General features: G+C 39.2%; 1 protein-coding gene across 2 annotated transcripts in view; it reads left to right on the forward strand.

Annotated features, from left to right (window-relative positions):
• The window catches only part of CREB5 (cAMP responsive element binding protein 5), a 254,107-nt gene that overhangs the window by 67,781 nt on the left and 165,374 nt on the right, over positions 1-20,952 (forward strand). For both annotated transcript variants that reach the window (XM_065665956.1, XM_065665957.1), the window contains one exon: positions 17,848-18,020. In XM_065665956.1, the coding sequence (XP_065522028.1) occupies positions 17,848-18,020 (173 nt within the window). The remainder of the gene's footprint in view (positions 1-17,847; positions 18,021-20,952) is intronic.

A 20,952-nucleotide genomic window follows, 5' to 3' on the forward strand; every position in this document is an offset into this window, starting at 1 on the left:
ACTTATATAAAGGACTTATTCCTACCCCAGGTCAGACTTGGTGGGACAAACGGAAAGGAAAATTCACACAAGAAGAGGAGGAAAAGTGGCATTGCTCTGACATGAAGCAAACTGAGGAGGGACTAGCATGAGGCAGTAGAAGTGAGAGAGAAATATAAATGAAAGAAAGAACAGCACTCACATGAGGCAGACATTAAAAAGGCTGTTCTTTGGTTTCTGGGAAGAGGGGCATTAAAATACTCCTGTGTTGTACTTGTTAGCAGAATTGCTTGAGCAGAGATAGAAGAGTGTAAAAAGTTCCATTTTTCTTTTCTTTCCATCCCCCAAACCAAGCAAATTGAGTTAGTTTTTCCTCTTAATGTTGAATTGAGATGTCAAGGGATGTGGCTGTAGAAAAGGAGACATGAACGTGCTCTGTTGATGTTGGGTATTAGAATAGATTTTCCCTGAAAAAGAGGCAGAGTCACCATGGGTGCTGCAGTTTCTGCTTGCAGTGGTCTTCACAAAATGGTATTTCTCTTATTACACTCCTGTCTTATCTCTGAGATCTGTGTATGTCCCTTGGGATGCGAACATCTATACGTAAGGCCTGCTTCTTTAACTGCGAAGTTACCATAGTTCTCTTCCCACCTATGCTATTTTTTTGTTCCAGTACAATAAACTCATGCAACTGTAAATGCCAACATGCATGTTTCAGGAAAACCAGGAAAACTATTAAGGGTATTACACCTCTGCACATAAGTTCTTATTTTGTGTATTATTGTTTGGCTGGATCTTTTTCAGGTACAGTTCTCTTATCCCAATTTCTTTTCTTTGCTTCATCTATCTCAGCCAGTTAAATGTGTATATAACTGACTTTCTGAAATGGGGCCAAAGTCCATGTACTTCAATAGCTCTTGAACATGTGGTTAACTTCAAGCATGTGTGTAGGGGTTTGCTGAATAGAGATAGTTTGCTGAATCAGGACTTCCTGACACTAAGATTTTAAATTGCAAACAATCCTCTCTTTTAATGTATTTTAATTACTGCCTCCTGTGGACTATAGGTAACTCTTGTTACTTGAGTCCTGCAGAAAGTTGTAGTTGGTTGAACAGTAATTTAAGGGTAAAATCAATCTTTCTGATACCCTGCTGTGACAACTATCTTTTTACTTCCTCTTAATAAATAACTTAATTATGTTACATGGAAAGGAATAATGATTGGAATTTCATGTGATGGTAAAAAAAATTATTTTTCTGGAGGAATTTAAAAAGATCTGTTCCCCTTTTCCCTCCCCTTCCCTTCCCCTTTTTTTTCTTTAAGTCATGTTGCAGCTTTTTTCTTTGTTTTTTAAAATGAAATTTCTGTATTTTCTAAAAAGGTGGCACTAAAATGGGAGTATAAGTATGCTATTACTGGCTAAATAAACCTGAGGTGCCTATTTAGTCTTTTGGATACATAAAATTGTGTGACTTCGTGAGAAAGTACTTTTAAAGAATACTGAAAGAGTGTGGGTTTTACAGATATATAAAAAAACTTAAACAAACAACCAAAAAATCCCCACCCAGGAACAAACAATCCCCCCACCCCCCAAAGCAAAAAACAGAACAACAAAAATCCCCAACAAGAAACCCACAATAGAAATCCAGTTGCCTTTCTCGTTCACTTAAGTCTTTCCATATGCAGGGATAAATGGGATAGCATTTCTTGTCCTGTGTTGTTTTGGTTTTCTATATCCCGGTTCACAGGTAGGGTGGGCTGGAAAGTAGGCTCCATAGAGCAAAGGCATCTGTTGGAATGTGTAGGCAAGGGGAAGGAGGCAGTGAGGGAAAAGTTCCTTTCAAAGTACATCTTACTATGCGTTTATGTTCTAGTGATGGAGTGCTCAAATTGTCTTCTAAAGACAGGGAAAAAAACCCCTCTATTATACTATTGTAGGTGATGCACTTAATACAGTGTTTTAAAACAAAGTGCTCTTCACGTGTTTTTATGTAAGGTGGTAAGACTTAAAAATATAATTGGCTTTTCCCTTCTTTTCTTACTACTTTTCAATATTCATTTCCACACATTCGATCTTCAAAACAGCTAATCTGTATCCCCTTCTTGAATAGCATTATCCTGACAACAGAAGCAGTGAAAAGAGCCGAGACTGCAGGACTTCTAACAATGCCGGAGGGCCTCAGGAATAGGAATGCCCTGAAAAAAATGTGCTCCCTTCCAGCTGCCCTTCATATTGTTGTCTCCCTATCCAATTTACTAGAGAATTTCCCACTGGCTCTTGGCTCATTCCCAAATGAGAATGTAATCTTTTAAAGATTACACTGCATAATGGAGGGACAAGGAGCTCTTTATTAACTGGGATGGGAAGTCACTTGCTATTAGGCAAGAGAGAGGGATGGGATGGAGTCGAGTTTGTTGATCTCTGCTTTCTGCACCTTCTTGTCTCCTCATTGATAGGACAGCAGGTTGGGAGTGGAAAACCACTGCAGCTGCACTGTAGCAAAATAAATAATTGAATGTAGGTTATGATTATGGCAATTATTTTTATAATGTGTGGGATTATACCATAACTATTATATTGCCAAGAAGATTAAATTACTAACCTAATACCACAGCATGTTTTCCAAGAAAATAAAAAGCCCTCTGCTTGTTCCAGAGTTGATGCATTCAAAGACTACCAATATGGTGTGAAAGCACCGAGCACCTAAAGAAACTCCAGCGCTGTCTGTACAGAATTGTCTGGATCAGATCCCTGTTACTCCAACTCCCATGAGCTGTGCCAGACAGACACCCTCACCCTTTTTGGGATGTAAAGCTATGTGGTACTCTGGTAATTTTAGGTGCTCTTTCTCTCTCCTGTCAAACAGATAAGCCTCTGCCAGTAATAGTTTAAAAAAATAAAATAAAAAAATTAAGGTATAACCAGAAGTTATACTTTCAATGCAGAAATTCTAAAAACTTCACAAAGGGACCAGATCTGCTCATGTAAACCCACTCAACTGATTGGAAAGCTTAAGCTTCATATTTTCATACTATGTTCTTCTTTTTCTGAATCATTTGAAAATGTTTAATAGAGGCTATCTGTATGTAAAATGAGGAAATCTTTGGTCACTTCTGGTATGAGGTCAGTTTTGCTGCAGTTGTTGGAGTCTGCAATGTGATTGCACCATCCCATTCATAGCAAAGTCATAGATGAAACTTCGTGGTATAGATAGGAGAGATATAACCTTGTGTAGACTGTTCATGGTAGGAGTATAAGCTAAGTTAATTGTAAAGGAAAATTATCCTTTTGTTCATCAACTGGAAAAAGTGTAAAAAAAAAAAAAATTTACTTTTGGAGACTTCAGAAATATATGTTGATTGTTGCCAGGAAATTAACTGGCTTCATGGACGAGCCATTTCTGATTCCAAAGTGAAATGTAGGTGAGCAATATAATTCTATAAATAATTTTTATTATTTTTTCATGTTATGTACTGAGTGATATCAGTGATTTCATTTTTGTTGTATGTACATTTAAGTCATCTCACACTGTTGTGCCTTTTGAAAATACCTGTTATCACACAAAGCTGTGTGATACATTTGGAAAGACTGGACATAGATTTGTAAATCAGCCTTTTCTTCCTTTTCTAATGAAGAGCTGGATATCAAATTGAAGTCAAACAAGAGTATGTTACTGTTGGTTTTGATAGGATAAGAAACTTCTGAATGGCACTCTATAGCTTATTTTATTTTTAATTCCTTTCCCCTGAGTCTTTAGTGTACAGAAAAAGTGAGTCTGAATTCATGTGGAACCTTTGACTTGTATGTTGCAGATCTGACTGGTGCCACACACAAACTCTTTGCCTCCATGACACAGACTCTTTTCTTCTTGACCTTGCTATTCATTTAAATTTGAAAGAGTCACCTTAGGCTAAAGGTGCTCTCGGTTTCCTTCTGGGATTGAGAGCACTGGGAGCTGTTAAGAGGTTAGTATTGAAAGCTGGTTTCATAATTTCCTCATGGTGTCTGACTAGGGTAACAAGGTTATGCCTCAATTTGCTAACAGCAGAGTGTCCTTTTGTCAGATGAGGGTATCTTTCCATTCCCTCCCTTGTCTTATATCACTTTCAGACACTGTCACTGCATTCCCAGTGAAACATCCTGTATTAATCTCCTCTGAGGGCTTTTCAGTTTTGTCCCTGGTGCATTAGTTCCTCACTGGTAGGAATAGTTGCACAAGGAGATCTGCTTGTTTTCTTATGTCTCCTATGCCCAGGACATCTTACTAAGTCTTTGGCTGCTGCTTGCTTTTAGAAAGAAGGTCCATGTGGGTTTACTGCACATCTGCCAGTAGTTTGCAAAATACTAGATCTTCACAGTGACATATGTGCCCACCAGGCAAGTGTTACCTTTCACAGCCTGTGCAGGGGGAATCATAACCCATAGAAAGGGGCCAACCAGACATGTGAGGGCCATACCTCGAGCTGTCACAGGTGTTTCGCCAGTTCTTGCTCTTTACTGGCTTATTTGACCTCTGTGCATCATGTGCGTAAGCACCTTCTTAAAAGTCAGACTGTGGCTCAGGGCATTAACTGCAGGCAGTAGCGCAACGTGATCTGCTGGAAATTGTAAAGTCAGCGACACAGATTTTTGTGGACTTCTGTGTGTGCCCTTTCACTGTTAATAGGTAATAAACCACTAACATTTCAGCGTGATGGGGGGGTTTCTGTTGTGACCCCGTGTTTAACTGCCATAAATACACAGGTGTAAAATTTTTGGAGTTATGTGTGAAGCTCTGGAATACCACCTAGAGATACTGGTATGTTCACAAGGTTTTACAGTAAAGCTTGGGTGGTTTTCTTGATGCTGATGCTGGAGCGTAAACTTGATTAAATATTATTTTTTTTTCTTTCTTTTCTACAAACAACTCAGTGGAATTATTTTTAGAGCCAATGAGAAATTTCCGAAGACCACCTCATAAGCCACATTCTGGAGTTGTTCTTGTTTTCCTGCTGATCTGTAACTTCCCTATTTTTTTTTAGCACTTTGAAAACTTTCTGCATTTTTATGTCAGTTTCTCCATCAGTTGATGTTGAAATCAGTTTCAAAACTACAGCCAGAGCTTTTGTTTGCCAAAATATTAGCTTTTAGTTTAGCCTGGCCTTAGATGAACACATCTGAGTTCAAGTAGCCTAACAAGTTAGCTTCTTTTTTATCTCCTCTGACATGCAACTGGCCATGCTAATACTCTTAGCTTGCCCTAAATATTACAGAGGGAGGGAGAAAAGCATGTAGAGGTCATTATCGTGGTTTACTTGATGGACAGTAGTTTATTATAAACAGCTGTGACTCAATTGTTTTTGATACTCTGTTTATCATATCTCAACTGCAAGATGTTAGGGAAGCTTCTGATCTTTCCAGCAGTTGGAAGAGCCACGTCTCAAGATGAGTTTTTTCGTGATACAGTATGGACTGTAAACTGCTCATATGAAATGTGCTATTTGCTACACACTATTTCTGTAAAAGACCAATGTTTTGATCCTATCTGTAAGTAATACCGTAGTAGTGCACATAACTCCTAAACTATGGGTCTTATTTTTACATTGAGTCTTTTCAGCTGGATGATTTTTTTTATTGCTTTAAAATAATAGGTACTTTTGTAATACATGAGTATAGCATAGAAAACTATTGCAGTTCCTTTCTGTGATTTTGTTGCTTGATATAGTGCATGGCACTAGCATCTAACAAGCGAATACATTCCTGTGGTGTTTTCAAAAGCATATGAGAAACCATATGTTTTCATAGGAAAACAGCTGTTACTAAGCATATGCTTTCTTAGATAGAGTGACAGTTATTAAAAGGGCAAGGTAAGACCCTGGCTTGTCTTTTAAGTTGAATAAAGCTGACAATAACTGTTGCTTTGAGTGTGCAGTGGCACTGCATGTAGATATTGCCATGTAGAGTTGTAACTGGACGGAAAGAGAGAGATTAACGTCCATAGTCTGCAGCTTGGAAGAGACAATATAAATCTCTGTCTTGCTTTGAGCTGTGAATGCCTCTGTAGGAGTTATAGTAACAGACAAATTAGCATAATGTAATTGGCTGGCAAGGTCAGCCCCTCTCCAGGAGCATTAGCAATGTTTACTGTAAGAAGAGACAGACCAAGTATTGTGGGGTAGTACGCTGTCTGTCCTTTTTGAAGGAAGAATAATCATTTTGAACTCCCTACATCACAGACTCTTTACCATATCTTATTAAAACTCAGGCTATCATATTTCTGCCTTAAAGTAAATAAGCTAAAAGAACAACAAAGAATATCTGCTATCACACAAATCTTTATTCAAATTTTTCTCCTTTCAAGCCTGTTTAGTTAACATCTAGTAACATCTAGTTTACACATCTCTCTCTTTTCCTTCTCTCTCGCGCTCTCTCTCTTTTCCTTCTCTTTTTCTTCCCTTTCCTTTTCTCTGCTGTATCACTTTTCTAAGAATTCTAAACTTAAATACTCATCCCTGCCAATACCCACTAAATCTGCGAGGACTAAAATTTCTGGTCTTACTACATGGCAGACAATTAGTAATTCCAGACAAACTCATCAGCTTCCTTGTTTGGATCTTCTAAAAGTGTGAAGATTTGGGCAAAATTCTGGGCCCGCTCTAGCAATCCAGACTCACTGGGTTTAGTTCTGCAAACTTTCTCACAGAAATGTGAGGTGGCGTCCCACCTTTTGAAGGAGCCCTTGCACTGGGTCGCAAACAGCACTGGTGTTCAGCCTTTGATCTCCAATCTGACAATCTGTGCCAAGGATTTGAAATGAGTTCAAGCATTCAGTTACATGGTGTTTGGGAAGCGGCTTTCAGAATATCACACAGGGATTGCACTGCCTTTTCCGATATATCACCAGGAATACTGAAAGTTATGCCATTTAACAGCTATCTTCAGCTTAAGTCTTTTAAAATACTGTTTATGACCAGCTGTTGCCACTGTAATTTTCCTAGAGAACTGGCAGACAGTCTAAAACATGCACAGAATCACCTTCAGAGCACTATCTTATTAGAAAACCTATTTCCTTGTGCTTAGACAGTGTGATCAAGTGGATTTCTGAAACACAGTCCTTTCTGTGATCATCTTCTGGTGAACAAAAACCAGGCAGCAGTTCCTGGACTTCACAACAGCTGTATTTTTTGAGTGTTGTGAAATGATTATAGCTTCCAACCTAACTGTAAGTTAGGTCGGTTTAAAAAGAGCAGTGTTATTGTGTTCAAGCGTAATATGTTCTCCTTTAATGCTGATACCCTGTTAGATAGCTGCTTTTGAGAACACAATTGTGGTGCTGCTTGTGCCAGGGTGGCATTCCCCATCTTCTCCTCTGTCCCTCAGCCTTCAGGTATCAAGTTGCTTTGGTTGTAGTCATCCCACTGACATCCACTTTCTGGGCAAAAGCTGCTGTGTGGAGGTAAGCACTGAGAATAACTGTTCTCCATGCGCAGCTAGGTTGCTCCTCAAGGATGCATGCCTTCCTTGTTTCATTAATGGCTCAGCTAGGGGTGTTTAGTCTGGAGAAGGGTCAGCAGGGACCTTATCACTCTTTACAACTACTGAAAAGTGTGTGGGTCGGTTTCTTCTCCTAAGTAACAAGTGATATGACAAGAGGTAATGGCCTCAAGCTGCACCGGAGGAGGTTTAGACTGAATATTAGCAAAAATTCCTTCACAGAGAGGGTAGTCAGGTATTGGAACAGGCTGCCCAGGGAAATGTTGGAATCACTGTCAGTGGAAGTGCTCAAAAACCATGCAGATGAGGCCCTTAGTGACATGGTTTAGTGGTGGTCTTAGCAGTCCTGGAGTAAAGGTTGCACTTGATGATCTTAAAGGTCTTTTCCAACATAGTTGATTCTGTGATTCTATGATTTTGATTATTATGATCTATTTTGTCTTTTCTGTGAACTTGAAATTCAAATGCATGCTACTCTGAAGCCCCATGAGATTGTTCTCTTACCCAAGAGGCTCATCTGCTCTGTCACTGCAATATTGTATTACCTTCCTAGGTATACTGTGTTGTCTCCAAAAGCTGTTCTCTTGTCAGTTCCCAGCACTCTGTAGTTGTTGAAGGTACTCATCCTATTTTAGATGTAAAGCAGAAGAATGCAAAATAATTTGCTCCAAGACATGCAGTATGGGAAAGGATGGTTGTGCAGTTCCTGGTGTGTCTGACCTGCATAACACCTTTGAGTCCAAGTAGTTATATTTCTGACCTTTTCTGCTTTCCCAGTCCTGGGAAACTGTATGTCCCAACTTCACACCAGCTTGCTTACTTCATTTATTTTCTATTAAGAGTAGCTTTTCTTTAAATGATCCCCAGCAAGCTGTTCTTCAAGACCAAAGTCATGCCTTCATCAATGGATGGTCAGTTCTGTTTTTTGCAGGGGGACCACTACTGATTTCTTCCAAGCAAGTTTGTTCTCCTAGTCTCTGTAGTGCTTTTTCCTGCCTGCCTGTCACTTGCTGAAATCTGCTGAAAGGCAGAGATGGACAAGGGCAGAATCTTTGAGGATTCGGAGAACATTTTGTTGTAATACCTCTTTAGCCTTTGCTGTTCTCACTGGAAGTGAACTTTTCTTATCTAGAAGTGTATTTAACCTTTTTTGCCTTGTATGTAGACAGTCTGTTTGCCTTCTAAAACTTAATGTTTTAAACTCTATGGCTACAAAGAGTGTTAATTTTGTCTGAATGCTTCCAACTGATGAACCTAATTCTCTGAGCTCTTTCAGTCCAAGATCTAGACTAACCTAGCTCTCCTCTTCCAAAACACAATTGACTGAAACAATTGTGAATGCTGTGAAACTGCATGCTTACCTTTGTGATTACTTTCCAGGAAGTCTGGTGAATTAACTTGATGCTAGCTTGATGCTTTGGTATGCTTCTGTATGTGATCTTCGCTGACTGAAACTGTTCAGTTGTCAGCCCACTCCATTGATTTGACCTATGATCCCTTGTATGTAGCAAATGGTATGCCTGGGTGCTTTCTGAGATCGTGGTTGGCCTTGACTCCTCAATAGTTCCCAGCACTTTGTTTTAGTTCCCATGTATTGCTAGCCAGCCTGGCCCAATATTGTTGCAGTTGGTTGGGGTTAAAAGAATATTTAGGAAATGCATTTTATTACCAGGGTAGCAGCATTTCCACTTGACTTCTTAGCAGAAAAGTTAAGCCTGCTGGTTTTCTGCTTGAAACTGCCTGAATGGAAAATCACTGGCTGTTTTGTTGCTACCATCTATGCTCTCCTTTACCAACTGCTCTGTCTAAAAAATGTTCTGGTCATTGAATGCGGTCAAGCAGCCATTGCTGTAACTCATGCATGATGCCAATAACTTATGCCAGTGAAATCAATGATGAGAGTTTCAAAGAAGCTTTAAATAAAATATAACAAATTTAAGTGCCAAAGCGCTGTCTCTGTGAGTTTGCTATTAACAGATTATAAATGGTTTGCATAATGTTGAAAAGCCCAGTGCCTTCAGTCAGCAGTATCAAAGGCTTGTTTAAAGCAATTCCTGGAGGACTGCCGCCCTCTCCCCCAGCTTTCTGTTTCACGATGGACAAAAACAAAACTCTTTACAATAAAGAAAGGAAAGCCAGGTTTCCAACTACCCTATGACTGGCCTCCAGATCTGGCAGCTGCTTTTGGATGTCTAATTGCTTGTCCTGCAAAAGTTGACATGCACCTACTTTGAGAAGGTTCTTTGAGTACCCACTTTGTACATGCATTCTATCTGACTTGCTGAAATGAAATGATAGTGCTGGAAAAAACTCAGAGTAGAGTTTACAATTATATATTTTTTTTCTGTTTGCATTTTTTTTAATAAAGTTTTCTGGTTTTATGAATTCATGGATAAGCATTAGATGCAGAGAAACAGGGCAAAATAATGGCTAAGATACTGGCCTGCGAGAAAAAAGCCCTTCCATTGAGTCTTGATTTTTGGCTGCACAAATCACTTTCTCTCTTTTAATTCCTTTCCCTTTCCTTGCTTTGTCTCCAGACTCTAAGGCTTGTGGGCAAGTGTAGTCCATCAATGTGTCTATACAGATCTTAGCACAATAAGGCCTTGATTTCAACTGAGGCCTCTAGGAATTACACCTAGTAAGTATACTGTCAAATCTCTTTTTCTTCCTTTTCAAGTTTCTTACTAGCAATTCTCCATTTGGAATTCATGGCAAGCTCCCTTGTTTACAGCAATCTAATGGGACCATAATTGGGTCCCCAAGATAACATTACAGATATAAGCCAGTTTTTCCTTAGACAAAGTTCTATGGAGAATGTATTTTCTGACAAACACGCTTTTTACAAAAGGGTTTGTTGTTTTGTGTTTATTGGTGTTCCATCTGCTCTAGAGAATACACTTGAGAAAAACTAGCTGCAGCATGGCATATAATGTTTCATTAGCAGGCATAACCTTGTTTATTTGCTTTTTTAAATTGTATTTAGAAAAGGAAATCAGTTTGCACCATTGACATGCTGCCAGGTTCCTGTTTATAAATGTCACAATAGGCAAGTTGGAAGAAATGAAAAAGTCAGTTTATGGCTTTTGCATAAAGTATGACAGAACTGGGTAGAGGCAGGCAGCCGATTGTGCTCCCCCTGTTTTGCAGCCTCCCAATTAGCAAGACGTAGTGTGGCGTTAGCTGTGCAAAACACCCTGAGTGACCCCAACTGGGTTATGCACACTTAATGTTACTGACATTTATTTGAACAGAAGAGGCTCTTTGTGCTATGTTTCTTAAATGGCTATCTTGGGCAAGTAATTGTGTATGAAACAAGCAACCCTGAGGAAAATGGGAGATATCTATAGGAAACTTCAGGACATAAGCATAAGCATGCAATCTGATGTCATCTTTTCCAGTAGAAAAGCTATTTCCTTTCAAACTCTGGTGAGACCAGTCTCACAAAATTTTCTTTTGCTTTAAAATACATTCCGCGCATCTCCTTTATATCACTTTTTTTCCTTTCCCCTAGTAAATGGTTTATCGTGGGTACATCTGGTACCGTATATTACTTACTGTGTGTTTAAAGAAGGCTTCATATGTCAAAAGCATAGTCTGAACAGACATGCAGAAAAGGGCATAAGGAGGGTAGTGAGGGAAGAGGGGAGGGAATCGTGGAAGACAAGGGTCATCTTTCAGTATTCATTTCTACTGGTAATTAGAGGGCACCACTGAATGTCCGTAATTAGATCATGTCAGAAAAATTAAGATAAAAGGCCAAAAATTCTAAATCTCTTGCATTTCATTCATAATATCAGAGAAGACTGAGCATTTGCTTACACCAGCAGCCAAAGTGGAGGACAGACAGGGAGGCTTAACTTGCCTCTGGAAGAGGTTGATGTGCAGTTTCCCCAGAAGATGGGAGGAAAAGTCCAGGGGAGATGACTGTACACTCTGGGTACCCAAGCGGCAGAGGCCAGGGGGAAGCATGTCAAAGTGCTTGTGTTGTGAAGATTTTGTGCAGGGCTATCACCCTTCAGGCAGTGGGCTTAAGAGGATTAGTAGGGCTTAAATGGGCTCTTGGGACTTTGAGTTATAGTAGTGACTGCTGCAGCCTTGAGATGGCTTATACCTGGCTTAGCACTTCATATGTCTCTCCTGTGTCTTGTGCCATGCTTCTTAGCAGCAGTGCGTTGTTTGCTGGAGATTAACCAACTTGAGGTTTCATTTGCAACACTCAGTGTATCTCAGTCTTTCTGATAACATAGTAACAGCTATTGATAGAAAACAGGATAAAAAGATTGAGGTGTTTTCTTTTTGTTTGTGACTCCTCAGGATCAGCCAGCATGTCTACATATAAGAATAATTAATCTTAACTGAAAACAGAAGGAAATTTCTCTGCATGTTTCAGCATAGATATTTAGGATAAAATTTTGCAAAGCTCGTGCCATCCCCACTACACGAGTCTGATCTATTAATTAATGGTGACTATTCACTAGGGCTCCAGAAGACTGAAGACATTTTAATAAAAGGACCAGGGCTACTGAAGCCCGTAAATACCTTCAGAAATGTTATCTTTTTGTTGAGAAATTCAGAAATTCTAGACATGGTGCTCTGAAAAGATATTTGGGTGGTGGTTAAACTCTGGTCTGTGAACTGCTGGTGGTCACAAAGCTGTGGTAAGTCATCTGCAGCTGGTCTGTGGAGCCATCTTGCCTTAATTACACAATTTATGATAAGAGCAGAGAGTGCTCTGTGAGAAATTCAGAGGGCTGACAGAGGTCTGTGATCCAAAAAATTGGAAACCAGTGGTAGAGACTGATAAGTACAGATTCAAAGCGTTATGATTTTGGTGAGAGCAGTGTTTCCCTTCTTCCCCCATCTGCCTATCATTACTTGTCATTTTTGGGTAAGGAGTTTAATGTTTCTTTATGTTTCTACCCCTAAGGAGATCAGGTTGATAACATTTGATTGAGCAGTGGTGCCCAGGGTTCAAGAAGTCAGATGTCCTCATACCGCTTCTGGCCTTTGAGTCTCCAACATTGTGTGCATAGCCATCTGTGTCCAGTTCACCAGTAGATGTTAGACAGGCCTTGGGGGCCAGGAAGATTCCTTCTGCATTCTGGGATAGATCATGCCTGCTGGTATTTTTTTTTTTTCTTTATAATGTGCCCTTTTTATTAAGTAGCTGTTAAGTGAGTATTTGCCTTTCTTTGAAATGTTTTGAGGGATAGATCCTTTGGCATCGGTTCTGTATTTTTATGTGTCAACCTTGTAAGTGACTTCATGCCTCTTGCCAAGTAAGGGAGTTAAATAGATCTTAGCGGTCTGCAATAAGATCTTTCTAGTGCTTTGTCTTTCTACTTAATGTTACTACACAGCATTTTCCAGCAATTCTTTTCTGTGTCCTTTTATCCGCTTTAGTGCTTTTTCTCATTCAAGCTATACAGATGTTATAGGTTAAAAGGTATTGCATTTCAGTCTCTTCCAAGTTTACACTCTCCCATCTTTCATATAATGGAACTTTTTCCTTTTTGTTTTTAAATTTGAATTTTCATAATAGGTTTTCCTTTTCCTGTAATCCTTCAACTGTATTAGTTCATTTTTTCATCTCAATTTTCTTCCCTAGTTTCTCTGCTATGTTTGCTTGCCTTGTGTGGACAGCAAGCTTAGTTCTGTGCTTATGGAAGTGTAGATAATGCATGCTACTAACAGCTGTGATGGGCTGGTGGGAGTGTGTTTTCCTTGCACATCAATCTGAATAATGAGATAATAAATGAGTTGGTGCTGTTTCTGGGGAAATTTGATAACTTTGGTTTTATGATGATCATTTTCTTCTGTTGGGAGAGAATCCATAGAGGTTCACTAATTTTGATGGAGATTGTAAATGATCAAAATAATTTTGAAATCTTGCATTATTAGACACATTTAGTCTATAATTTTCTTTACAACAATGTCTTTCAAGTTTTTAAGCCAGCAGCTTCTTTGGTTGTGTAAGCAGCATGTACAGTGGGTGAAATTATGATCTCCGTAATCGGGCAAGATGCTACTGTAAACTAGTTAAATGTGCACATGTAGCTGTCATTTAAATGTGTTGTTGGTTGCCTTGAATACTGTGTGTCTGTAGAGCCTTCTAGAAGACTTCAGGTTAGAAATAAATGTTTTCTTTCCTCATAAAATGTCTGAAAGTGGGGCAGGTTAGAATATTTATCCTTGTTAAAGATATAGCGAGAGGCCAAGCTATAGGAATTTTAAAATATTCCTGTGCAGTTACTTTTTTTTTTTTTTATTTATTTATTTGATGCCTTTTTCAGTTTTAAATTATTTGAAAAATATACAAAGCTGTTGTTTGGGAAAATAGTTACATGTTTTTGGTTGGTTTTATATATTTTTTTTTCTTCCAGAAAACAGAAAAAATGCCAGAAAGTGCTTTTGTCTTTATTTAGATGAATTGGATTTTCATTTTTCATGCCAAATGCCTTCTTACTTTAGAACTTATATAGTAGTCTGCAAAGCATATTTATGTACAGTTGGTTATAGGTGGCAGCTCTAATGATCTAAAAGCTCTTTCAGAACGATCCTGAATGAATTTTTAGTTTGTACAAAACTGGTATTTGTAATTTTCATTAAACCTCACAGTTAAGAAGGAATAGTAGAAAAAAATATAAGCTGGCTTTGGTTCAGAAACCTGCTATTATAGTCTAAAGCCACAAAAAACCCCTGCTTGAAACTCAGGAGATTACAATGAATCGGAAAGGTTGGCTCCATTTTCCTCATCCTTTGCCTTCAGTTGATGGAGATATGTGATACAGGTGGTGCTCTGTGACATGGATGGGTGTTTCTCTGGAAGAACCAAGGTTTAATGGAAATGGTGACTGCCTAGAGTCATGGGGTGTATTTCGCCTGTGTCTGTGGAGCCGTCATTTCTCTGCTGTGCTTGCCAACAGGGTGTGTGTTCTTGTGATGTGTAATCCTCTCCACCAGAACATGGAAGCATGACTTAAAGAAGTTTTTACCCTTTAGAAAAAAACAAGTGTGTTGCCTATCCAAAGTTAAATGGTTGCATGTGGGAGAAAAATGCTCAAATGTTTTCTTGAAGCTAAAATGCAGAATACAGTGTAACTGGGGAGAAGTCAAGCTGCTGATGATCTATTCCCTTTCCTCTTGCAGCTGGAAAGGTTGAGAATGAGCATGTTGATTTAAAAGAGGTTTATGGATATAGCTTGTTGGTTTTTGTTTTATTTGTATGAATGTTAAATACTGCTGGAAAATACAGTATGAGCACATGGGCAAGGCAAGCATTTCTACAAAAGTTTTTAGTGTTATAATCCTCCTTTCTGCTTCAGTGGGAGTGACTGGGAACTTTGAGGATGAAACTTAATCCTAGAGGAAATAAATTCCTCTTTATTGGATCTTATTTAAGATCCATTAAATGAATTTTAAGGACAATGTTTTTCATGTCTGTACAGCTCCTGGTATGCAGGTGGCTTGTTCCCTGTGTGAATATTTAGGCTCAGTTTAATAAAATGAATAATAATAAGCTCACATGTCTTGTAATGCTGAAGGACAGCTGTAAAGATCTCTGAGAAGACTGTGTCATACTTTTCTTGTAGTATGGATGGGTCTTGGAGTGCTAAAAGCAGGAGAGATCTACCCACGTCATCACTCCTGTTGATGACTTTTCTGGGTTGGAGTGCAGGGAGCTCCCCATCTAGTATCAGTTAATCTTAATCGTTGTCTCAAAAGCTGGAGAAGAATGAAAAGACAAGTCAAAGTGAGATGTTCCTCTTGGATCCCTGATGGAAGAGCATGCAGAACTCCTTAAAAGTATAGCTGGAAGCAGCCTAGCCAACTAACAGTTCGACTATAAATTCAGCCAATGTTGCCCTATTTGTCCTGCTCTTATAAGGGCCCAAAGACAAGTTTGCAAGGAGGTCATTAATATCCTGTCCAGATCCATTCAGCATCAGGTGCAGACAAGTCTGTTTTAGGACTTCTTCTGAAGACCGTCTGCATGACACATGCAACGGGCCTAGTCTTGCTGTGCTGGTGATTTAGAGTCATTCTGCATGTCATGGTGCATATGACTAGATCAGATAGGCTTAGTGTCAGATCTATCGTGCATTACCTACCTGCCATCTTTCAAAGCACACGTGTTTCCATTTAAGTACCAACTTGCTTGAACTTCTCTGTAAATTCACAAGCATCTCACCAATGTAAATTATTCTGAGATTGCCAAATCCCTTTCTTGTGAATTGAGAGTCATGCTGAGGTTGATGTTTTGTTGGGAAATCGTGGGCTTTTTCTTGGCAGCATAGTATAATGTTATAGTTCCTGCCCAACAACAGCGCTTGCATTACTGAGAATAATGGACATGTGGATGCATTGACAGGTTTTCATTCTGGTTTTGCTTTCCATGCATCACATATTCAGCCTACTTTCTGAAAAGATAGCTTATTGGAAATTATTAAAACTCTGAAACACCGAGTTTATGTATGTAAGTGAACAATTACAATGTCTTCTGTGCAAGCACAATAACATCATAATTCACACAATTTGTACCTTAGAGAGGTCTGGGATTATAGGGGGAAAGTGAGAGAGAAAGAGAAGAAAATTAAAATACTGAATCTAAGAGTACTGATATAAAATCTTCAAGTTCTACCTTGCCATGGTACAACAAAATCCAGTCAAAATCTGGGCAACTGCTGGGGTACCACTAGTTTAAAGCTCATGATGGATTTACACCTTGTCCTTTCCCAGACATCGTGGACTCATGGCACCATTCACTTTTCCTTAAAGATCGTCCTATATAGCAGATCAGTGTTCATAGCTCTTGGAAATCTGCGGTCTGGAGTCTGTAATCTAGAAAAAATCATGGAAAATCTATGAAAAATAAGTGAATACTGGACCTGATTCATACTATGTAAATTATTTACTTAAAGAGGAACTTGGAGCTGATTCTTCATACTGGTCTAACCATGTGGCTGTGGGTAGAATTATGCTGCTGCAGGCAGTGCCTCTGTGTTTATCTGTTTAGGAGGACTCGAACAACTCCTGTTAAAGAAACATTGATTCTTGCGTCCACACTAGCCTGAGAAATCACCTGAAATATGTAAGACTTGGGAGACAGGGGGGTGACAGCTAAGGCTTTCAATGTTAGGTCCTCTAATGATTGGCTCTTTTTCCATGATGTCACCTAAAGGGTTTATTCTTGTTCTGGTTCAGAATGCAATCTTCCTTTTAGGTCTGGGATTCAGTATGTTGCCTACTTCTGTTCTCCACATTCAGTCAGAGATCTGAGAGTCCTTTCTCACCAGCATTATTTAACATTGTTTTATGGTTTCTATGTGTTTCCTACACAAACTGGCTCATAAATTGGAATACTAAATGAAATTTAACTTTAGTTTTCAATCCTGAGTACTGCAGTGGTCAGGAAGATGCTTTGTGTGAGTCTTGGTGGCAAAGTGTGTGTGTAAAAGTGTGGGTTTTTTTTTCCTTTTCCTTAGCTTAGTATGAGGTGACGATGTAAAGTTTCTTTTCCTCTTACTGCTAACGATCCACACATTAATGCCTGATAGGAAAAATAACGCTCTTGAGGTTACCATATATTTCGTATGTTTACACTGTGGGTTATCTCTGGCTTGAGAGATTTGTTTTTAAACATGGGCCAAGTCAAACCCTGTGGTTTAGCAGCAATGCGTATTATGTGTGCAGGCGTAATAGAAGTTTCACTCCATAGTTCCTTCCTTAGTAGTATCCTCGTCTCTTGTGGCTTGTTCACTCTGTGCTTATGAGTTATCTGTAAACTTTTTTTTTTTTAAGAACTTTTTAAGGACTCCAAATTACCTGAAGCAAAGGTTATATATGTGCAAATACAGTGCTCTTATTCTAGGCCTCTGGGATATTATTGCTCTGCAAAATATATGGAAGCTAATAGAAGTGGCTGTTTCATGACGTACCATGCACTGTATATTACTTTGGGACTATAAAACTTGATTCGCTTGTCAGTCTAAGCAGACCTAGTACACAGCAAACACCCATGTGGTAAATCAAGGTGCCCTGCACTTACCACTAAAGTAATTTTCAAACTAAATATATATCTTGTTCAGTTAGGAGAATATGTGCTAAGTATCCCCACTATAAATCATGAGTCTGAATTACAGAAGAGTGATTAGTCAACTTGTGGGTATTTTTCCATTTATATTGCCTTGTAAAAGTAAACCGTTATTTTTTCATTTTTTTAAATCATTTTTTGTTACAAGTTCTATTGACTTGGGATTTACCAGTAGCTGGTAACTTCCTATTGTTGATATTTTCAGATTTCTAGTTGTACTCCTATACAACAGAAAACCAAGATAAAGCATTTATCTTAATTTTCCTCCACCATCTCCCATTTTGTTTATTTTCCATAGAATATCTCCATGCATAACACAGTTGGAGGAGCAATGGCAGGACCTGGATCTCACCAGCTGACAAACACAAGGATGCCAAACCATGACACCAGCGTTGTGATTCAACAAGCCATGCCATCTCCACAGTCCAGTTCGGTCATTACACAAGCACCTTCCACAAATCGACAGATTGGGTGAGTCCATTTCCATGTTCCCATTTCTCCAGTTCTCTGGTTCCAGGAGCTGCATGGATATTGTTCTTGTGGTTCTTAAGGTTCAGCTGCATGCAGACCAGATGTTGTTCTCATGGTTCTTGAAGTTTGCTCTTGATCCTGCCAGCATGCAGTAAGGACCCTTGCAATGTGTTGCAGGCTGGGGGGGAATGGCCAGGTTACTACATCTACTCTGAACCTCGCACTTTGATTCCTAAAGGGCAGAGTGCTTTACTTGTCGGGAAGCCCCAGTTTCTCCATCCAGATTTTTGTTTTTACCTGCTTACATTTGAAATTCATGTTGCTTCTATGACTGCTCTGGGAAGAAAGATGGAGTATTTCTGAAGCTAATCCTTTCACTTCCTTCTGTGTGCTCAGTGGGATTGGGCTATTTCGTGCATACTCTGTTTAACCGAGGAATGCTGGAAGACAAAATAAAAAGACCATAAAGATGAATGGATTTTGTCACAGAGACCTCTGCAAACAGTTGTTCAATTTGTGATGATGGATCCATATTTATTCTCATAAATTGACAGCATGGATGCTTATTGTATTGGCTTCAGTGCCAGTTGTGTGCTCCTGTTTGGAGAACTGTATGAACAAAAACATCCATGTTTTGTACACATGGTTACTTCCAGCAAACATGAGGTCCTCATGTTTGTTTTTGATTATACAGAAACTGCCCAGATGGTTTGAGAGTATAGTTTTTCATCACACAACTCTGAATTTGGTTTGTGTGTGTGTGTTTACGCATGAAAACAAACGGATAAGAAGATATATCAGTGGACTAAGAAGCCACAGTCTAGATTCATTATCTGTCATTTGTAATTTGGTCACATCTATTATATGCTAAGTGCAAAAGCAGTCTCTATCGCCAGTCATTGTCTAAATAAATTGACGAGCCTCTTCAGAGTAAAGCTGAAAAGTGAAATCCTGGCATTTAAAACTCAAAATCCGGTTATTCTTGAGTTTTCTTTCAAGATTCTTGGTGGCTGGGGGAGGATGTAGACCACTGGCTCTCCATCTCCCAGTGCCAAGGAAGCAGGAATAGCCTGTGGCACTGACTGCTCTGGAAGGGTTGCCCAGCTATGCACAGGATACTGATTCCATCCACTGCCCCATTTTGTGCTCCTTCTCATCTATTTTCCTTTTTACTATTATTTCAGGATTTGGTTCTTAGTATAGAAATCTGATAGTATGGGTCAGGTAAATATACTTGATAGATGTACCTTTGTCACATATTGACAAAACAGTGTTCACTGAGATTTCAGTGCAATACTCTTTGCCTGTGAATACGGGAATGTTGTTGTGTTATATGTATCCCATTCTGTTCAAAGATTGGGGTGGGAGAAAGGGAGGAAGGAAGAAAGTTTATTTTTCGGTTTTAGAAAGAAAAACAGCTAATGCCTTTATTTGGGGTAAGGACGATTAAACTCCTGTTCAAATTGTGACTTAATAGGTCTAGTGGTAATTATGATCCTAATTAAAACAAAAAAAAAAAACCCTCAAAACCAAACAACTTTTAATAGTCAGTGGTGAGGTATTTTATATGGGTCTGTACTTGGCTTCCAAACAATTGTTTCTATGTAATGAGGAAAAAACTGCATGTGGTTTTGCAAGACCCTGTCAGTCAGGTTTTAAGTTTGCGTTGGTTCAGGGCCATGGTGATTAGAATCTCCAAACTTGGAGGGGTTGAGCATGAAAATACCTATTTCCTACTCAGTGGTGAGTGTCTCATTGGGGAAACTTTGTCATGACATATCTTAATTCTCCCTTGTGATTGAATCACACAAACATTTCCTAAATCTGAGTCTAAAGCTGCTCTATTGGGAAGCAATTGTCAGCACACACCACTCCGTGTGAGTTGGTATGTGAATGAGACTTATGGTGTGACCTCCAGCATACTCTGTTCACCATTCTTCCCTCTTCCTAGGAGCTTTTGTTCTTTGTTCATGGTGTGTCCTAGGAGATAATTGCTGCATTTTCAGCTTCATCTTGTTGCCAAAGTGTTGAGCATCCTTGTTTGTAATTTTTTCCTTCAGTCTTTTTGTTGTGGTGCCTGTTTTATTTATTCAAAGAACATATCTTGTCATTTCCATTTATCTTCATCTTATCCTTCTAAAAGTCCTAAGAATTATATCCAAGACTCATTCATGAGGAATACAGACTGGACAATGGTTTTGGTATAAGTCAATGAATAAAAATGCAGATGGGTTCAGAAAAATGTTTTGAGTTCAGAAAAGTTTGGTTTTGGTTTGGCCTCACAAAGTTAAGATGGTTCAGCTTTTTAACAAGCCCAAATTCTGAGGTGCTCAAATCAGTGGGTTTGGGTTGGGTTCCCACCTTTTTTTTTTTTCTGTTTTAAATATCTGAAGCTGCCCCAAAGGGTAGATAAGTCCTTACCATGGAGAATTGTGCCAGGGAATACGCCTGTTAATGAGCAATAAAACCAACAGAGAGCAATTGGGTAAAACTCTCATTGAGTTCTGTAAGAGCAGGATCAAGCCCTAAAGGTTATATAGAGCCATCTTGTAGCAATATTCTGATTTTTATCACAACCACAAATATTTTAGTGTCAGACTATGGCCAAGCCACCTGCAAATGTTTGTGATGGCCTTACTCCAACAAAAACAGGGAACAGCAATGAAAAGTCCTCATTTAGACCCTGCTTGTAGGCTGTGCTCTGGTAACAGAGAATGGGACCCACCTGTGCCCGCACACAGTTGGTTGCATGGTGAGGAGTGGGTGAGTTCACAGCAGCTGACATTCCCGAGGGATGTAATTTTCCCTTACTTTCTTCTTCCCTTTTCTTTTTCATCCATCTCCCTCCATTCCTCTCCATCCTTCCATGCCTCTCTTTTTTCCTGTGCCCTACTCTGGCTCTGGGGGCTTGTGTATGAAACGGGATATTGAC

The sequence above is a fragment of the Lathamus discolor genome, chromosome 2 (assembly GCF_037157495.1).
Source record: "Lathamus discolor isolate bLatDis1 chromosome 2, bLatDis1.hap1, whole genome shotgun sequence".
NCBI classification, from domain to species: Eukaryota; Metazoa; Chordata; class Aves; order Psittaciformes; family Psittacidae; genus Lathamus; species Lathamus discolor.